Source organism: Acanthochromis polyacanthus, chromosome 2, assembly GCF_021347895.1.
Source record: "Acanthochromis polyacanthus isolate Apoly-LR-REF ecotype Palm Island chromosome 2, KAUST_Apoly_ChrSc, whole genome shotgun sequence".
Lineage (NCBI taxonomy): Eukaryota > Metazoa > Chordata > Actinopteri > Pomacentridae > Acanthochromis > Acanthochromis polyacanthus.
In genome coordinates this window covers 34,815,970-34,837,737 of record NC_067114.1, presented here as the reverse complement: position 1 = coordinate 34,837,737, position 21,768 = coordinate 34,815,970, and the positions used below count along the sequence as shown (strand labels likewise).

The 21,768-nt window shown below is 39.7% G+C and overlaps 1 protein-coding gene across 1 annotated transcript; it reads left to right on the top strand.

The window, feature by feature from the left end:
* The first annotated feature begins 991 nt into the window (after positions 1–991).
* tdp1 (tyrosyl-DNA phosphodiesterase 1) lies at positions 992–19,737 on the top strand. The gene is given in 17 exon segments (XM_051942151.1): positions 992–1,193; positions 2,632–3,222; positions 3,490–3,533; positions 3,771–3,826; positions 4,338–4,434; positions 4,567–4,601; positions 7,336–7,428; positions 9,184–9,354; positions 9,683–9,761; positions 10,493–10,652; positions 10,655–10,668; positions 11,977–12,025; positions 12,295–12,361; positions 12,983–13,090; positions 14,176–14,278; positions 14,486–14,591; positions 19,513–19,737. Coding segments are annotated over 16 exon segments (1,845 nt in total). The 5' UTR covers positions 992–1,193; positions 2,632–2,633; the 3' UTR covers positions 19,587–19,737.
* The last annotated feature ends 2,031 nt before the right edge of the window (positions 19,738–21,768 follow it).

Sequence of the window (21,768 nt, the reverse complement as noted above, 5' to 3'; positions counted from 1 at the left end):
TATTATCAAAAGCACCTTCTTGAGCGGTCTCTAAAGTGGGTGTAAACATCATAAATAATCATGACACCAGTTCTTGAGAAATGCCAGGTTTGGGCCAGGCTGATGATTACAGCTAAGAACTTGTTTTAACAGCTTGATTTTAATTATGAAACATTCACAGATTCTTTACTTTTTTAATTGTAAGACATGTGAACCCCAGTGATGGCTTCTGGTGACTGGTTTCTGACATCGTGAAGGTACACTGATAATCTCATTACTATCACTGTTTTCCTTCAGTGTGAAACAGAGGTCTTGTATTGTGCCATGGTATAGAGAGAGGAACAGTTGTTGGCCCAGCTCGTTCTACTGGGACAAAAAAACAAACAAACAAGCAAGCAAACAAAAAACCCACACACAATAAAATCTCAGAAAATGTGGGACAGCATGCCTGTCCTGTTCCATCCTGGACTCCATAGAAGAGGTGAGTGAGAGGACGATATTGGCCAGGCTCACATCCATCATGGACAGTCCCTCTCACTCACTACATGTGACTGTGGGGTCTTTAAGCAGCTTCTTCAGCAGCAGACTTAGACATCCACCCTGCAAGAAGGAGCGCTATCGCAGGTCATAAGACTGTACAACATCAGCATCACTGGCTTATGTTAACACAAACCGGTCTTATATCATCGGCATCATCTCAAAACAGAATGAAACTTGCACAGCAGTTCTTGCACTCCTGCATCTTGCACTTTTACATTTATTTTACAAATCATTTTATATTGTTGTTGTCTACAGTGTGTTAATACTGTATTTATTCATTTTAATTTTTGTACATATTGTACATATTACTATCATTATTATGTATTGCTGCTGTAAACATGCTGCTGCTGTAACAATGTAAATTTCAATAAAGGAGCAGTAAAGGCTTATCTTAAAATGTGTTATTAGCTGTAGTAGCTGGTTGCGGCACCAGGGGGCGCCGCTCATTGTTTAACACAGTTGTGACCACAGACTGCACAAACCAGTCGCTTATCCACTCATTGCACGGCGGAACTAGAAGAAAAGCTGAGAGTTTCCAGCCGGACTCCATTATTTGTGCGGCTCCTGCACTCTGGTTCGTTGCATGTTTGGATGTATTGTCCAGAGTGATATCGGTGGATTCATCAGAGTCTCTGCATTCAGCACAAAGATAAGCTGCTCACTGATCTGACTGGGTAAAGACCTCCACATTATCCATCCAATAATAATACCTGCTATTGTTTTTCATTCATTCAGGGTCAGTCATGTTGTTTTGCAGGCCTGCATGAAGTTTTGTCTTCTTAGACTTTTACGTCCTCAGCTGCATCCATCTGGATTGCACTGGGCTAATCAGTTCCAAACAGTAACTTGCCCCACCAGAGTATTAAAATAACGTCACTTCCTGTGTGCCATAAAGCCTTTCTTTTAGTGTCAACGATTAGTTTCTGTGTTCAACATAACAGTCAAACAACAAATCAGATCCATTCAGGGTAAAAATAGTCTGTACCAAGGCTGAACAGTTAATAGATTTTGAATCCAAATTGCAATGTGAAAATATGTAGTTAGAAAATATCAAAGACTGCATTGTGGGATACATGAAGTGCATTATAATGTTGTAATTCAGTTCTGTTTAATTGGATAAGGGGTTTATACTGCCCCATTGATCAGTGTGTACTGTGTGGTCCAGGATGTACAGGTTCACTGACATGACACCAGAGTCATTATTCAAACTGCAACTAACAATCATTTTCATTGTTGATTGATCAGGTGATTATCTTATATATCAATCACTTAGTTGTTTGGTCTATAAAATGGTGGAAAGTGATGATCATTGTTTCTAAATAATAAGTTTACTGTCAGGAGGAAAAGAAACAAGAACATGTTTACATTTAAAAAGCTGCTGTCAGAGAATTTAGACATTTTTTCTTAAAAAATACTCAACATCGTTAATTAATTTATTAGTTCACAACTAATTGATTAATCAAATGGTTGTTGCAGCTCTAGTCATGTCAGTGGTTTTACAAATTCATGCTTGCTGCCTTGTGACAATCAAACTTTGGATGAGGCCTTCTGTTGTAATGCTTAAAATCTGTTGCACGGGGAATATTGAACTAAAGCTTCACTTTTTATAATTATACCATAAAGAAAATCACATTATTGTTCAGAAAAATCGTAGTATATTTTACACAGATTGTTTAGCCATACTGCTCAGGGGCTTGGTGGTTAGCACTTTTTCCTTGCAGCTAGAAGATCCCTAGTCCCAGGATCTTTGTGCATGGAGTTTGCATGTTCTCCCTGTGCAGCGTGGGTTTTCTCCAGGTTCTCCAGCTTCGTGCCACAGTCCAAAAACATTTGAGGTTAATTGGTGTTTCTAAGTTGTCCATATGTGCGAATGTGAGTGTGATTGTCTGTATATGCAGCCCTGCGATACACTGGTGGCCTGTCCAGGGGGTCTCCTGCCTTCACCTTAAGTCAGCTGGGATAGACTCCAGCACCACCACGACCCTACTGAGGATTAATGTGTATAGATAATGGATGGATGTTTAGCCATAGTTTGTGCACGTCCTTTTAAATACTTCAAAACTGACTAGTATCTGTGTTCCCTCCTGCTGCCGTCTCTGTGTCTCTGCTCAGGCATGTCTCAGGACAGTCAACATGGCAGGTGGACCGTCTCAAGCAGTGATGACGATGATGAGCCTCTCCCTCCTTCTGGTACTAAGACATCTGGGTCCCATCGACCTGCTGAATCCAATCACAGCCCTGCCTCTTTAGTGGCTGTAGCAGTTCCTGTGGAGGTGAAACCAGAACCAGCCAAACCCCCAGTGACCTCACTCATCATCGGCTCTGAGGCCAGACAGTCAGCTGCACTGAACCAGTCAAATCCAGTCAAGTATGAAACTAGTCCTTCATTGGCTGGAAAGCGGAAGAAAGAAGTGTCAGATAGCGCAGGCTGGGCTCTGTCAGATAGTGATGAAGATGATGGAGATGTGAAGAAGACGAGTGTCAGTAACTTACCAAAGAAGACGCCTCACAGTCCTAACACAAAGAAGTCCAAGGTGGAGAAGGAGCGTCCTCCAAGTCCCCATGGACGACTCTACTACATCGACGAGCCTGATGACTTCTTCGAATCCTGTATTCCTCGTCTAAATGACACCTACAGATTCTACCTCAACAAAGTCACAGGCCTGGATAAGAAATACAACAGCGGCGCTCTACACATCAGAGGTGTGTTTGGTAGAAGTCTGGTTTGACATTTCAGGATGAATACAGAACTTAAGGCCCTAGTAACGATTAAGATTAACAATTTAAGAAAACAAACTAGTAGGGAAAGTCTGGATGAAAAAAAGCAATTTCTAACATTCTAGATCGATAAAAGGAAACCATTTGTCAGTTATGGTTCAGAGTGACACCATGAGTAGAAACCCTCTGATTAAATGAAAGGCTGTCAGTCACTAATTAGTCTAATAATTGTGACTTTTTCCTTCCATACAGACATTCTCTCTCCATTATTTGGGACCCTGAAAGAATCTGTTCAGGTATGTAACTCATTTTTTGCTCTGTTTTCAGCAGAGAACAGCTACTGGAAGGATTGCTGAGAATGTTTGTGCAGACATTCATGATCTCTATTGAATGAATCTCAGTGTCTTTGCTGAGTCCTGGACTTTTCATGCAGTCAAATGTGTTGTAAAATATCTGAACAACTATCAGAGGGATTGTCACATGTTTGGAAGAACTTTTGATTCTTATAAATGGTCTGTTCTCTTTCCCCGTAGTTTAACTACTGCTTTGATATTGCCTGGATGGTTCAGCAGTACCCATCAGACTTCAGGTAAGTTCTGCCTCTTCTTTGCCACTGTTGTCTTGTGCACTGTTCAACAAATGCAGATGTGTGTGCACATAGCGTCAGATGTTTAAAAGCATCAATCAGTGGCAGAAAATACTACAGGGAAATATCCAGTTATGTCACAATTGCCTACGCTGCAAAGCATCCCAAGAAATGGAGATTGGCTTATCTCACCTCAGTCAGTCCAAGGCAAATAAAGTAAAAATTTAGCTACATAAAAAGCTGTGCACTACGACAGACGGCTCTGTTGGATCTCTGGTAGTAGCCTCTGTTGAAACTTATTGATCAAGCTGCAGAATGAGGGCTGCTTTTCCTTTTTTGTTTGCATTTTCTAGATGTCTGCCTACCTCCACTTTACTCTAAGTGACACACTACAAACCTATAATTACTGCAATCAGTGGTGAAAAATACCAGTACATACATGTGGAGGAAGGTAATGATGCAGGTGAACACTGCCTAACATGTGTGAAGTTTGTCACCCAGTTTGTGATTTCAGGGATCGTCCAGTTCTGATCGTCCATGGAGATAAGCGGGAGGCCAAGGCTCGACTGATCCAGCAGGCTCAGCCCTTTCCTCATGTTCGCTTCTGCCAGGTACAGACTCTGTAGCACATGAAACAGCTGTTTGACAAAGGCAGATGTTGATGTTGTGTGCCCTGATCTCTGAAGTAGGATAGTAATACAGGGAAGTGCATGTGAAAGAGATGTTGCTTTTTATTTTGACAGGCAAAGCTTGACATTGCATTTGGAACTCACCACACGTAAGTGTTTCTATTTGTCACTGGAATTAGCTCCTATTTTTAGTGTTAACTGTTAGTTTAAATATTAATGTTACATTGTGTCAGTGCTTTGAAAATGAGGTGGATTAATGGTTGAGTATGACATTAAAATGTGGAGTGGTACAGTCTACCCTGATTCATATACAGTGGTGGGAAAAAGTTTTCCAACACCCCATGCGCTTGTGAATTATTGCATTAGGAATCAGGTTTTTGGTCTTTAAGTGCAATTTCTTTTAGGACAGTCACAGTCAAAATACTAAACAAATTCTGGAAAAGCCATTAAAAACTTAAAATTAATTGGTTCCATCAAACTACATAAGACATTTTGAGTATTGGGTCATTTTGGTTCCAGTGATCCACTAACAAAGGTCATGCTTTTTGTTAAAAGACACAATTTTTGTTGCCGTGCTTTGTGTCTATATAAAGCCAGCACATTTGAAAGTTTTTCAGAGACAAAAATGGCTAAAATAAGGACCCTAATGCAGGAATATACAGATATGGATTCTCAGCCAGGAAGGGTGCAGCTGCCCCCAGATAGCCATTAAGTGCAGATGCAGTCCTTCAGCAGTTGGATAGTCTCTGCAGAAATACAGATGAACCAACAGCTTGGAAGACAAACCAAGATCTGAGCATCCAAGGGTTTCTTCAGCGGGAAATGACGGCATCCTGATCAATATGTTCAGGGAAAACCATCAAATGGCATCACAGGAGCTTCAGCAGCAGTGGTCAAACCAAACTGGTGTCCAGTGTTCCACCTACTCTGTACACGGCCAACTTTTAAGATCATAGCTTAAGGTCCTACAAGGCTGTCAAGAAGCACCCGATCAATGAGAGACGGAGGTTAGCCCAGCGTCGTTGGATCCAAGCACACAAGAACTGGACAGCCAGGAATTGGAGCAAGATTCTGTGGTCAGATGTGTCCAGGGTCCAGTTTTACTCCCTCCTGCTAATGTGAGGGTACACAGAAGGCCTGGTGAAGCATTATCTCCAGCATATACAGTGGCTAATGTCAAGCATGTTGGAGGCAGTATCATGGTTTGGCGATGCATAAGTGCTGCTGGTGTTGGTCATCTCACTGTCTGTGATGGCACATTGAACTCTACCAAATATTGTGACATTCTCCAAACCCACATGCTCTCTTCTGCACATGCATTGGTCTGTTGAGTTCAAACTGGGAGTTTCAACAAGACAACACTTCTTGCCACGCATCCAGGGCCAGTAGAACTTGGCTGCAGGAGCACAGCATCCAGGTCTTGGAGTGGCTAGCTCAATCCCTGGACATGAGCCACATTGAAAATCTGTGGTGGATTGTCAAAAGGTCTATTTCAAAGTGTATACCAAAGAATTTAGTAGAATTAGAAGCAGTAATTCAAGAAGAATGGGACAAGATTACCCCTCAACAGCGTGAAAGGTTCATTGGGAACATGCCATCCAGGATTAGAGCTCTACTGCGTGCTGATGGCAGGACTACTAAATACTATTTTGATGATGTGATGGTTGCTTTATTTTTTCTTAAGTTTTGAACATTCTTTAGCTTTGTTATTTTTTCTTGTAAACAATAAACAAAAACTATAATTTGTATTTGTTTGTGTCTGTCTAATGCAGCCACACCTTTTGAAACACAAAAAAAGATTTTTCTACAAATGTTTCATGATAATATTTGAGACTGTGTAAGATTTTAAAGGTGTTCGAAAACTTTTTTCCACCACTGTAGTTTTGAAATCAAGCTAATTAGGGTCAAATTAGGCTATGTTTAATAAGGTATTGTGATCACTAGATTTCACAGTAATTTGTACAGTATAACACAGGTATTTTTCATGACATTTGAGAAGTGTAGGTTTTTTCAGTTCAAATGAATTTATTAATGTTATTAGTTATACTATAGCTTTTACTGCTCTGGCAAGTGAATAGTCTCATTGAATGAAATCCTATCGTATTTTGTCAAATAGTAAAAGTCTGTATTGAAATAGGTCAGTTGTGCTGGCATCCTTTATCATCAGTGTTATTAAGCTCTCACAAATTGATATACCTGTTGACAAGTCTTGAAAAGCATTTATTTTCATTTCCAAAGAATCTCTGTAGGGAATTAAGTGTCTTATTATTTAGAGACACCTATAAGCAAATAATCTGTGCAGCGGGAGGCTATTCAATCCTTTTCTGTGGAATTTCAGATCAGCACAATCAGACGTGCAGCAAACACATACTATTGCTGCTATGTCAGCTAAGAAGATCAGCAGCTCACAAGCAAATGCGATTTTAGCAAAAAGTTAATGGAAATGCACCATAGCACCGTGGTTTTCATCGTACTTTGGCTGGGCCTGTCACACTTATTACATAAGCGCCTGATCACAGTTGTTTACAAAGTTGCTTGCAAATTGTTTACATAATTGTTTCTATTTCCCTGTGTACAACAACTGGATGAAACTGACGGACAGGCCATATCCAAATCACTATTTCCACATCATTTGGTGCCCCTTCTTCTGCTGTGAAATAAGAACAGCCACTGTTGATGCTTAATTTCTAATCTTCATCCGACTGCATTTCGATTAGCATTTAGTGACATTAATATCATGAATTTAGCTGCTAAAAAGCTCAAGTCAAGTTCTTGACTTGCTAAACACTGTAGAAACCCTTTTTATAGCAGAATGTAAAATTATAATGAACACTTTACTGCAGATATTACAGATCTTGCAAAAAGTTGTGTGTCTTTGTGCAGGAAGATGATGTTACTGTGGTATGAAGAAGGGTTCAGAGTCATCATTCTGACCTCCAACCTCATCAGAGCTGACTGGTACCAGAAAACACAGGGGTGGGTCTTTACTGCTTATTTATTAAAGGGCTCGGTAGCTGCAGCCTGAGTAGCTGTAGTTTACACTGTAGTTTCTACATACAGTGCTATGAGAAAGTATTTGTTATTTTCCTGGTGTCTTCCTGTTTTGCATATTTCTCACACAAATTTTGCAGCTCATCAAAATAATATTTACATCTATTTAATATTAGACAGAGATAGCCAGCAAAATGGAAACCACTCTTTTTAAATTATGGTTTATTGACAATTTATTGGGGAAGAAAAGACTTATTAAAAACCATTATTATAAACCTAACAACTGCTTGGGGTACCCTTGGCAAACATTGTTTTGTTCACTGATTTGTTATCAGTCTTTTAAATGGCTATGGATGAATTTGGGTCCACTCTTTTCTGTAGAATAATTCTGATTTGGTCACATTAGATGGTTTTCCAACATGAACTGCCCTTTTACAGTCTTCATATCTCAATCAGATTCAAGTTTGGACTTTGACTTAGCCACTCCAAAACCTTAGTTTTGTTCTTTTTGAGCCACACAGAGGTGGACTTGCTTGTGTGCTTTGCCTCATTGTCATGCTGCGTAAACCATTTGTGTTGAGCTGTAGATCATGAACTGATGGTGGATATTCTCCAGGAAGATTTTCTTATAAAGAACAGAATTCATCGCTCCATCAGTTATGACAAGTCGTCCAGGTCCTGTGGAAGCAAAGCAGCCACAAACCATCACACTACCACCACCATGTTTCACTGTTTGTATCATGTTCTTCTTGTGGAATGCAGGATTAGCTTTACACCAGATGTATCTGACTTATGTCTTCCAAAACATTCCACCTTTGACTCATCAGTCAACAGGATGCTGTCCCACAAATCTTCGGGCTCATTGGATTTTTTTTTTTTTTTTGCAAATGCCAGACAAGCCATTATGTTCTTTTTGGTCAGTAGTAGTTATCTTTGCAACTCTCCCATGGTCCCATTACACCCAGTGTCTTCCTTATTGTGGAATCAGAGAGATCCACTGACCTCAGTTAAGGTAGATGGACCTTAACTGGACCAGTGAGGTCTGCAGTTCCTTTGATGTTCAACTGGGTTCTTTTGTAGCTTTCTGGATGAGACATCAAGGCGCTCTTGGAGAAATGTTGGTCAGCCGGCTACTATTATTTGTGGATAATGTCCCTGACTGTGGTTCTCTGGAGTCCGAGAGCCTTAGCAATGGCTGATGACTGATGAATGTCAGTGACTTTGTTTCACATTTCCTCTAGAATCTCTTTAGAACGTGGCATCATGTGCTGCTTTTGAGACCCTTTAGCTATTTCCCAAATGCGAGACAGGTTCCATTTAGTGAAGTTTAGATTCAACAAGCCTGACAGTAATCACACCTGGGGATGGTTGGTATAATTAAATCAAATTGACAAACAGATTTGATCAACTGGTAGCTAAGGGGGCAATTACTTTCTCACATACATCAAACTGGGGCTGGACAGGATTTTTCCTTCAATAAATGAAATCATCATTTAAAAACTGCATTTTGTGTTTTCTTGGGTTAGCTTTGTCTCATATTTCAATTAGTTTGATCATTCAAAACATAAGTGTGACAAATGTGCAAAAAATAGAAGCTTTCTGGAGATAAATATATACTATTTCACAGCACTGTATATGAGCCACTTTAACAGTAGAGTGAGTCATACTAAAGGAAGACAGCAGTGTTTGATACAAGGTTTGGTTTTGGAAATGATCCTAAATGTGTTTTTCTTAAACTAGGATGTGGATGAGTCCTCTGTTTCCCAGGCTACCAAAGGGAAGTAGTGCGACTGCAGGTGAGTCGTCCACCTTCTTTAAGAGGGACCTGCTGGAGTACTTGGCATCGTATCGAGCACCAGAACTCGAAGAGTGGATTCAACGAATCAAAGAACATGACCTGTCAGAGGCGAAGTAAATATAAGGCACATACAGATACACAAGTGTATACTATATATAAATGTTTGATTAAATGGTTAAGCTGTACCCCACAGAGTTAAGTTATGTAAATTTAGCTTTACTTCCATATGATTATCACTCACAGATCCCATTTTCCTGATTAGAGGACCTCTGATGATGTCCACATTCTACTGATTACAGCACTTCAATTAAATGAAAATGACTTTAATCTCATTATCCCTTCAGATGTAAGAAGATGTAATAACGACTTTGCAGTTTTGATTGAAATCAGTGCAGTAACATATGGATTACAGCTTGCTCCCATCTTATTCTCTGTTATCAGGGTGTATTTGGTTGGATCAACCCCAGGGAGGTATGTAGGTTCAGACATGGAGCGCTGGGGCCATCTGAGGCTGAGGAAGGTAAAGACGGCCTTTTTTTCTTCCAGCTTCAACCACATCCAACGATTCTCTTTCTAACTTGAAATTTGCTTGCAAGTGATCCATCTTCATTGTGTCACAACAAACTGATTAGCGTTTGACAGTTTGTTTCTTTAGTACATGACCACATTCTGGAAAATCCACCCCAATGTTAATCAGTATCCAAACATGAAACTGCAAACAGGATGTGATTTTGATCGTGTCTTACAGTTCAGAGGTAACTGTTCAGCTGCTGACTTTTAAAATGCTCCAGCTTTGTACAATAGCTGAACACACCTATACAAAACAATCCCATCCTTCATTATTACCCAATAGGAAGCAATTTTAATACTCGTTTTGAATGGTAAGCTATCTCAAACATGGCTCCGCATTTTTATATTTTCCTTATACTGGATATCATTCAAATATGTTTTGGTCTATATTGCACTATGGTATGTACTACTGCAAAGCAATGCAAGTAAAAAGGGCAAAAACACAGGAGTGCTTCATAAATTTTCCTGCTGAACACTCCTGGATAATAATATATTCAATGTTTCTAGCTCTCTCAATATATTGTTTGATATTTGCTTGCATTTAACAAATTTGAAAAGCACCCCATCGACCAGATGAACTGGAAAACATGTCAAAGTTGTCAATGTATTCTATTGTCATTTAAAATATTAGGCATTTCCAGTATGACAGTACATCATGGTTTTCCCTGTTGTTTTTGTTAGCTGTTGTACCACCACACAAATTCTATTTCCGGTGAAGAAGGGTGGCCTGTGATTGGCCAGTTCTCCAGCATTGGCTCTATGGGACTGGATAAGACCAAGTGGTTGGCAGGGGAATTTCAGCGCACCCTGACCACACTAGGAAAATCTTCCATTCGCCCAGACCCCCCGTGCACCTGGTACGTTCCTCCAACACAAACTTAAGGGCAAACTCATTCTTTCTGTGTTGGCATTCAGATAAGCTGACACACACAGGGCTCTGTTCATACTACAATAGAGCCATGCTGGTTAGTGCAGACGATTGATACCCCCTCATATTGAACGCAGAAAAATCCGAGGAATATTTTGCAAGATATAACAGCTACTTCCAGATTGGGCTGTTGCACCATGTCAGTAAAGGTTCCTGAGGTGTGCCGAGCACAGTGGTGGACATGGTGCAGCATTTCAGGAGGATGTAGATTTCCTACTGTGCCTGGCTGTCCATGAAAAGCATGTAGAAATCAAAGCTCCTTCCAAGTCTGCCAACAACTACTTTAACTACAACTCTGTAAATAATAAATTATTAAGGCATGAGATTCTCCTCAGAGTCTCTCCTCACACCGAGCTTTTGTTTTTAAACACCACGTCTTGTTACACAAGCAGTCGACTCATTTGCAGTATAAGTGGTCACCAATTTTGGATTTTACACAGTCAGTCAGTGCAGACCCTGGACATTTACATCACATGTATTCTTGTGGACATGGAAATCACAAATTATCCATAATCTCTGCTCATAGACTGTATATAAAGATGGACGTAGCATCTGGCTCCAAAAATGAAGCCCACCCGGAAGTGTCAAAAACTTGCAATATCACGCCGTCCGCTAGGGTTGGCTCCAAAAAGCTTTTTCTCCATAGACCCCAATTCATTTTTGGAAAAAATAAAATTTGATAGACTGATTTTCTACAGCTCGAGATTTTTTTCCCGTTAGTTTTCATGGTCAAAATGAGAGATCAGGTGGCCGATCTTAAAATAAATCAATACTGAATTTTAAATAAATCGTTAAAGTTGGCGGAGCCAGGGGGCGTAGCTATACTTGATTGACAGTCCCATTGACTGGTCCTGCCCCTAGTTGCTCTCCGGTCCAGCCTGTTTGATGACGCTTTTTACAACACTGGCTCCAAAAAATCCAAAATGGCGACCAGGAAGTAGCAAAATCCGGGCTTCATTTTCTCGGCGTTGAAACCAACGGATGACGTCATGGTTAGTTCACGGCTGTCTCTGCTAAGTAGAATCTTGTTGCTACTTCCTTATTTGGCGTGGTATGACCTGTACAGTAGCTTGTGGTTTCCATTGATAACAATGTTGGCTCGATACTGTTGTAAGTTACTGTGACTTTATTGAACCTAATTTCATGCGTCTTCTCTGATTATACATGAACCTCTATCCTGTAAAGTGTAAAATTCTGAGTTTTTAAACCAAATAGCTAATAGGGTTTTCTGTTGCAGCTGTATCCGTCAGTAGAAGATGTGAGGATGAGCTTAGAAGGCTACCCAGGTGAGTATTGTAATCCCTGAAACGTTAATTTAATCATATATATGAAGTATCCTTTAGGATGCAAATACAAATGTCTTTCTTTCCAAATGCAGTTATTTTGACTACTTTGAAGGGGGCAGCATGCAAGTTTAAATCAGGGGTGTTTTTGTTTTTCATAGGCACAGTCTTGCAACTTTTCGCTTGCAGCTCTTACCAACTAAGTTTCTGATTGATGTATTGTCATTATTTGCTTTAGATTCAGTTGTAATGTTAAACTTTCTGCCCTCCAGCTGGAGGCTCTCTTCCTTACAGCATCCAGACAGCTCAGAAGCAGCTGTGGCTCCACTCCTTCTTCCAGTAAGTTCACTTGTGCTATTGAAAGTTCAGCCCTGCTGTTACTATCTGTTGGCTACAATTATTACAGTCCTTTTTCAATATATAATCTCGCAGTTTGGTCACAAATCTGCGTAGTCAATTGTGCAACAATCAGCTTAAAAATAGAAGGGAACAGTTTCAGTGCACAGAGAAGCAAGTTGCAAAGCACACTGTATACAATCTCTTTAAATAATATACAGTTGGTATATGCAGTTGGTATATTATTTAATTATTCAAGTTAATATCTAGTATTTGGCTAGGGTAACTATTTCCAGTAATTAGCTGAGCTATTTTCATCTCACATCAGTGTACACATCATTTGAACACTGCTTGCATGACCAAGCCTGTGCACATTTAGGGAACTGTACCCAGTCTTGGTGACCAAGTCTGTGGAAATCTGTTAGCAAAATTACTTATCTGACCCACACACCACACAAAATGATCGTTGTTTATTTGCATTGAAATTCAAGTGGGAATTATTTGAGAAGGCCCTGCATCGGATGACCTCAGTTCAGTTTACACGACTTTATCCACAGAGCTACGTTCCTTCAAGTTTCTCCTGAACAATTCAATCTGTCTGTCTGTCTGTCCATCTTTGTTTAGCCGCTGGAAGGCCAATTCGACAGGGAGGAGTCACGCCATGCCACATATAAAGACATACATGAGGGCATCCCCAGATTTTACTCAGCTTGCCTGGTTCCTGGTTACAAGGTGTGTGTGTGTGTGTGTGTGTGTGTGTGTGTGTGTGTGTGTGTGTGTGTGTGTGTGTGTGTGTGTGTGTGTGTGTGTGTGTGTGTGTGTGTGTGTGTGTGTGTGTGTGTGTGTGTGTGTGTGTGTGTGTGTGTCTGGTGGGGACTTTGACCTGACTATTTGCTATAGAGGTGGGGACTTGTCTTACGGTGGGGACCTAAAATGAGGTCCCCACGGGTGGCAACACCGTTTTCTTGGCCATATTGTTGTTAATAAAAAATGTAAAAGTGCAAAAACGTTTGTTTAGGGTTAGGCATTGATTTGGTGATGGTTAGGGTTAGGAGTTAGATATGAATGGGAGTCAATGGTAAGTCCCCACCGGTATAGAAAAACAAACATCTGTGTGTGTGTCTCTGTGTGTCTCTGTGTGTCTCTGTGTGTGTGTGTGTGTGTGTGTGTGTGTGTGTGTGTGTGTGTGTGTGTGTGTGTGTTCTTGTACTTGCTACATGGTGAGTACCATTTTCTGCATTTAACTATCAAAGTGAGGACATTTTTACAAAGTGAGGACATTTTGGCCGGTCCTCACTTTGAAACAGCCATGTTTGAGGGTGAAGACTTGTTTTTAGAGAACAGGTATGAATCGAGGTTTGGTTAGGGTTAGGGTAAGGATTAAGTTTAGGCAATCAGTTGTGATAGTTAAGGTTAGGGTAATGCTCTAGGAAATGCATTACTCTTATGGATGTCCTCACTAAGATGGAAGTACAAACGTGTGTGTGTGTGTGTGTACTAGCTTCACACTTGGTCATTCTCACTATGTAGAATTATTTATTTTATGTGTTTTTTATGTGTTTTTTTATTCCTTATTTTGAAATAAAAAAAACCCTAAATAATTATTTTTAATATCCAGATGAGATTTTTACTTTTTTCTTAAATATGTGTATTTTCAGAAAACTCGTTAACTTGAGAAAAAGACAGCATATGCTGGTATATTGTTTGCATTGTGACTGTGAGCATTTTATCATGAGGTTTCTTGTGAATCAGATTCTTTTCTAATTGGAACTGCTGTATTTAAACATTAAAATGTTTACATGTGTGATCTGTTTCAGTGCCAATCTGTCCAAGGCAGCGTGGGGAGCTCTGGAGAAGAACAACACGCAGATTATGATTCGTTCATACGAGCTGGGAGTCCTTTATGTGCCGTCTGCCTTTGTAAGAACAATGCACAAATACATGGAGGAATGGTGAAATTACATCATATATACAATAATCAAGGGCTTATCCTTCATCCAGTCATCAAAAATATTGTGCAGAAGAGAAAGAATTACATGTGCTTGATAACAGAAATTATTGTGTTGTTGTTAAGAGGTACATATAGGACGGGTTTGTGGTTATTTGTGTTGTGATGTCTCCTTTCAGAACATGAAGACTTTTCCAGTTGACAAAAATCCATTCCCTGTGTCCTCATCCTCCTCTGGTTTCCCCGTGCCCTTTGACCTCCCCCCTACATGCTATTCTTCTAAAGGTAGAGGAGTTTTTCTGTGTGTTTACAACAATCTGTATCTATTTGTGTTTTGCTGCACTTTAGCACAGTCTTTTCAGTGGTACAACCCTGGTTGGTCACCACAACATGGTTGTGTGGACTATGTATGCACTCATTTCTCTTGATGAAGTAAAATATCCTTTTTTAAAATGATATTTTTACTTGTACCAGACAAAGTCAAATAATAGATGTTTACAAAACGCTTTCCTTTTAGCCCTTTATTGTATTTGAAGGTTTAGTGTTTATAGGTCAACATTGATTCTAATTTGAATTCATTAACATGAACTGTAAAAAACACTAATTATCATCCAGCAAAATGTTTTAGTGGTTAAATATCTTATAATTCGTAGTATATCAAATTTGATAATATACTATATATACACAATTTGATATGTAAGCCATTAAAGTGTTTGAATAATTCACAATAATTCAGTTTAAAATAGGCAAAATCTAGTTTATCATTTATGATGAACAAAACAGGCTAGTATAGGATTAAAGGCTAATGATAAACAAAAGAATTCCTAACATAACCAATTTCTATATCTCTTATGGTAATATTAGCAATTATTATTCAGTCAATTGTGTTACCTGTCACAATTAATGGCATACACGAATACATCAGAGAAAATTAGAACATCGTGAAAGAATTAATATTTTTCATCAGTTAGTTAAGAAAGAGAATTTTTTTTTCTGGATGCATTACATATTTTTGTTTTTAATTTGGATAATTAAAACGTATAGCTCGAGGAAATTAGAATGTATTTCAAATTATTAGAACATGTCCTACAATCAGTCATAACAAAGACTTACAATACGGAAACATCCAACTTCTGAAAAGTATGTCATTTATACACACAGTACTTGTTTGAGGTTCCTCTACGTCGAATTACTGCATCAGTGCAGTGTGACACAGAGACAGTCTGTGACTCTACTGAGGTGTTATTGAAACCCAAGTTGCTTCAATAGCGACCTTCAGCTCATCTGTATTTTTGGGTTGGGTGTTTCTCTTCTTCCTCCTTACAATATCCCATAGTGGGTTCAGGTCAGGTGAGTTTGCTGGTTAATCAATCACAGTAATATCATCATCAGCACACCATTTGGCAGTAGTTTTGGCCCTGTGTCCGGTGCAAAGTCCTGCTGGAAAAGGAAATCAACATCTCTATGACGTTTGTCAATGGATAGAAGCACCTTGGATTCTGTTCTTCTCCACTCTGAGTCCTCTGAGACCTTGATTTTTAAATTAAATGCAAAATTTGCTTTTACCTGAAAAGAGGACTTTGGACCAGTGAGCTACAGCCCAATAGATATGTTTCTGACGTTGTCTGTAGTTCAGGAGTGTCTTTATGTTAGGAATGTGACAGTTGTAGCTTCTTTCCTGAAGACGTCTATGCTTGGTGATTCTCGATGCACTTACTCCAGCCGCTGTCCTTTTGAAGATCTGCCAAGGGCTTGAATTTACTTTTCTTTGACAGCCATTAAAGCTGCAGTCATGCCTGTCTTCCCCATGAATGTGAATGCATGTACTGAACTAGAATGAGAGACACATGGTGTTTTTACTGTTGGAATAGGAACTTATTTCAACTTGAAATAAAACATAATAATTTGAGATACCAATTTCTAATTTTGATTTTCTAAACATGACCTATGAGCCATAATCATCAAAATGAAAAAAAAAAGATTGAAATATTTGACTTTACATGTAATGAGTTTCAAATGTAGCGTTTCCACTTAAATGACTGGCAGAACATAAAATATTTTTACGATGTTTCAATTTTTTGAGATACACTAGTACTTTGTGAAAGAAGTGAAAAATGTCAGTATAACACTTTATTTAGGTCAATCACACTACAAGTGTGATGTTAGAAGTAAAGTGTGAGAAAGCCCTGCGGGACAGCACGTGTGTGTGAGGGTGACTGAAAGAAAGAGTGAGGGGTGTGCCAGGGATCATATTTGATACATGCCATTTTACATTTGAATTCAAGTCAGTGTGCTTTGCAATGTAGATTTAATTTTATTATGTAAAATTATTATACTATTAATATAGGATGTATTACTATTTGGCAATATTTACTATGTTCTGGTTCATAAACAACCTATAATTACTCCCAGAGGGCTGTACCCCAAAGCAGGACATTGAAAACAGTGACTTTAGGCTCAGCATATACAGTGGGTACGGAAAGCATTCAGACCCCTTGAAATGTTTCACTCTCTGTGTCATTGCAGCCATTTGCCAAAATCAGAAAAGTTCATTTTATGTTCATTTTGTTCATTTTAGGTGGCTCATTAATGTACACTCAGCACCCCATCTTGACAGAAAAAAAAACAAATGTAGAATTTTTTGCAAATTTATTAAAAAATAAAAACTGAAATATCACATGGTCAGAAGTATTCAGACCCTGTGCTCAGTATTGAGTAGAAGCACCCTTTTCAGCTAGTACAGCCATGAGTGTTCTTGGGAATGACGCAACAAGTTTTTCACACCTGGATTTGGGGATCCTCTGCCATTCTTCCTTGCAGAGGATCCCCAAATCCAGGTGTGAAAAACTTGTTTCTCCAGTTCTGTCAGGTTGGATGGTGAACGTTGGTGGACAGCCATTGTGAGGTCTCTCCAGAGATGCTCAATTGGGTTTAGGTCAGGGCTCTGGCTGGGCCAGTCAAGAACGGTCACAGAGTTGTTCTGAAGCCACTCCTTTGTTATTTTAGCTGTGTGCTTAGGGTCATTGTCCTGTTGAAAGGTGAACCTTCGGCCAAGTCTGAGGTCCTGAGCATTCTGGAAGAGGTTTTCCTCCAGGATATCTCTGTACTTGGCTGCATTCATCCCTTCTTCAATTGCAACCAGTCGTCCTGTCCCTGCAGCTGAAAAACACCCCCACAACATGATGCTCCCACCACCATGTTTCACTGTAGGGATTGTATTGGGCAGGTAATGAGCAGTGCCTGGTTTTCTTCACACATACCGCTTAGAATTAACACCAAAACGTTCAATCTTGGTCTCATCAGACCAGAGAATCTTATTTCTCATAGTCTGGGAGTCCTTCATGTGTTTTTTGGCAAACTCTATGCGGGCTTTCATGTGTCTTGCACTGAGGAGAGGCTTCCGTCGGGCCACTCTGCCATAAAGCCCCGACTCGTGGAGGGCTGCAGTGATAGTTGACTTTGTGGAACTTTCTCCTTTCTCCCGACTGCATCTCTGGAGCTCAGCCACAGTGATCTTTGGGTTCTTCTTTCCCTCTCTCACCAAGGCTCTTCTCCCACGATTGCTCAGTTTGGCTGGACAGCCAGGTCTAGGAAGAGTTGTAGTCGTCCCAAACTTCTTCCATTTGAGGATTATGGAGGCCACTGTGCTCTTAGGAACCTTGAGTGCTGCAGAAATTCTTTTGTAACCTTGGCCAGATCTGTGCCTTGCCACAATTCTGTCTCTGAGCTCCTTGGGCAGTTCCTTCGACCTCATGATTCTCATTTGCTCTGACATGCACTGTGAGCTGTAAGGTCTTAAATAGAAAGGTGTGTGCCTTTCCTAATCAAGTCCAATCAGTTTAATTAAACACAGCTGGACTCCAATAAAGAAGCAGAACCATCTTGAGGAGGATCAGAAGAAATGGACAGCATGTGAGTTAAATATGAGTGTCGCTGCAAAGGGTCTGAATACTTATGACCATGTGATATTTCAGTTTTTCTTTTTTAAATAAATTTGCAAAAATTTCTACATTTCTGTTTTTTTTCTGTCAAGATGGGGTGCTGAGTGTACATTAATGAGAAATAAAATGAACTTTTTTGATTTTGGCAAATGGCTGCAATGACACAGAGAGTGAAAAATTTCAAGGAGTCTGAATACTTTCCGTACCCACTGTATATGCTGAGCCTAAAGTCACTGTTTTCAATGTCACAAAGGTGGCTTTCCTAACCTGCTAAATCACCATGGTAACTTGGCTGCACAGTTGACATGTTCAGGAGGAGATTCTCAAGTTTCAGTTCATAGAGATTGACTTTTTCCTTTAAAATATTATGGTACAACTCAGAATTTATTGTTCCATCCATGACTTCAAGACATCCTAGTCCAGATGTAACAGAACAGGCCCAAATTAGGACACTACCACCACCATGTTTCACAGGTGCAAAGGTTCTTATGGTGAAATGCAGTTTTCCTTCTACAAACATTTCTCATTTAAAACAAGAAGTTCCTTTTGGTTTCATCTGTTCACAAAACATTTTTCCAAACATTTTTTTCCACATGATCTTGTCCAAACTTGTATTAATTGTCTTCAGCAGTCCCTGGATGCTTTGTGTCATAATGTGTGCCTTGATGCAAAACTGAAACTAAGTCTTGATAACATGGCTTGTGGCTGAACTCATCCTGACACTTGTCATTGGGTCTTCAGGTATTCATTCATGTCCTTGATTTCCTAATGTGAATCTTTGAAATCTTTTTTTTGTGTGTGTTGTAAATTATTCAATGGCTGAAAAGGGTTTGACAAGGTGATCATGGATGAAATACTTTCTACAATATTCTTAGACAAGTTGTTGCAAAAATCTGCTTTTAATTATTCAAATCTGATTATTTCTGCCAATGAACTGGTTGAATGGAGGAGTGAATCTATGGAGCTAGGTAAAGTAAAGCTTAAAATCTGTCAATAACAGTCGGTCTTTGTTTGCCACGCTCATTTACGAAAAATATTACAATTTTCTGACAGTGAATGTCACAAGGAGTTCTTCTTACTTAAATCTTGTGAGTCATCCTTAAGATACCACATCTTATAAAGCTGTGTTCTTCCATGTAGACAGTGAATGTAGAGCCTGCAACTGGAGCAAATGCTGCCATTGTGTCCGATATGGCGTTCCTTTTGTTTTGTAAGTCGAAGTATTTATTTAATTTTAGTGACCTCTTTCCTTTGTCTGCTTTCAGATCAGCCTTGGATCTGGAACATTCCGTACAGTCAGGCTCCTGACACACACGGCAACATCTGGGTTCCCTCCTGATCACACACACATGTCTCTCACAAGTGTGCTGTTTGTACCTGCCAGTACTGTGTCTAGGTGTTAGTTGTCAGTAACACTGCTTTTTACGTTTTATACTGTACTGTCAGCTCTTGTTTTCTACTAATAAACAAAATAGTGCTATGTTTGTTCATTTGTGATGCTATGTGGTTCTTGCTGCACAATATGCACTGCCCGTCCAAGAAAAAAGTCTAGTACTTCACTGGACCGCCTTTAGCTCTGAGAATGATACTCATTCGCCATGGCATTGTTTCGATAAGCTTCTGCAATGTCACAGCATTTATTTCTGTTCAGAGTTGCATTCATTTTCTACCAAAATCTTATGTTGATGTTAGGAGAGTCAGACTGTTGCGCAAAGTCTTCTCCAGCACATCCCAAAGATTCTCAGTGGGGCTGAGGTCTGGACTCTGTCGAATCCAATCCACATGTGAAAAGGATGTCTCATTATCCCTGAACTACTCATTCACAATGTGAGCCTCATGAATCCTGGCCTCATCATCTTGGAACATGCCCATGCTATCAGAGAAAAAACTCGATTGATCATTCAGTGTATTTGGGTAGTCTGCTGACCTCATTCTCTGGGCACATATTGCTGAACCTGACCAACCCCAGATGATAGCCCTAACCCTCACAGGCTTGTAGGCATGATGAGTGCATCACTTCATCCGTCTCTCTTCTTACTCTGATGTGCCCATCACTCTGGATCAGGGTCAATCAGGACTCATCAGATCACATGATCTTTCAGTGCTCCAGAATCCAATCTTCATGCTCCCTAGCAAATTGAAGCCCTTTTTTTCTGATTAGCCTCGCTGATTAGTGGTTTTCGTGGAGCTACACAGATGTTTAGTCCCCATCCTTTGAGTTCCCTTCACATTTTGCATGTGGAAATGCTCTTAGTTTCACTGTTAAAAATAGCCATGAGTTCTACTGTTGATTTCCAACGATCATCTAAGAGTTTGTTCCGACCACATTTGTTCCCCGAAGACGATGGTTCACCACTACCCTTTAGGTTTTAATGATGCGTTGGATGGTTCCTAACTTGATTTTAGTAGTTTTGGCAATTTCCTTAACTGTATTCTTTGCTTGATGCAGGCCAATAAATTGACCCGTCTGAAATGGATTAACATCCTTTCCATGACCACAGTTGTTTTAGTAATGAGAAGCCCCTCACTGCATCAGCTAGAGTGAAATAAGTTGTTAACAGCTGAAAAATATTTGTTACTGCAGTAATTATCCAATGGAATGCTCTTACCTATTTGCTTAGGAATAATCCAAGTGGAAACTATTTTTTTTGGCAGTGTGTATGTGCAAGGTCACCCACACAGTTTGAGTTATACAAATATATTCCATTTCATCTGTTAAAGTATTTAAGGTTTAAGATGCCAACAGATAAGGGTGGGATCATATTTTGGCATAATGTAGCAGATTTTGCTTTGTTTGCCCAGGATCCTGTAAGAGTTGATTTAAAGTGATAGCTAAATACACAGTAGATCACCTCTTCCAAATCAAAACTTCAGTACAGCAAGTTTTAGAACTGAAAAAGACATGCAGATTCAGCAGAAAGTGTTTGCTTATGAATATCATCTTTGTATTTCGCCATAAATAACTGATTCAGCTTTAGAAAAGATTACAGGATTTGGGTAGACTTGGTCTTGTCATGCATATTAAAGTCTTGGAATATTTTACTATGCTTTCCCCTACATACAGTAGAAGTTCTTATTCTTCCATGACAGGACTGACAGCGCTTCATGTCTCTAACATAGGTTGATGATTGTGCTTCAGTTGGAAATTAGTAACCGATTACACAGTTTGAACAGCAAACCAGCAGGGCTCTGTATCACTTATATGACAAAGTGCCACTTGGGATTTCTTCAGTTCCTCCTACATCAGTAGTATTCTTGGTAAGTTGAGTTGAGGGGAATTAAAGCTGTAGCAAGCAGAAATCTAAAGAACACAAAAACAAACACAAAAACACCAGAATTCCAAAATTTACAGCCCTTTTGCAGTGTTTCCCTCTCTGTCCTAGACCACACTTTGTTGCTCTTTATTCCATTCCATTTGATTGGTGAAAAACCCTGTGGGTTACTAAAATCTCCCACCACAGCCTGGAGGAGGTGTGGATGTTGAGGCTAATATGAAATACTTGTCCGAAGATGCTCCAAAA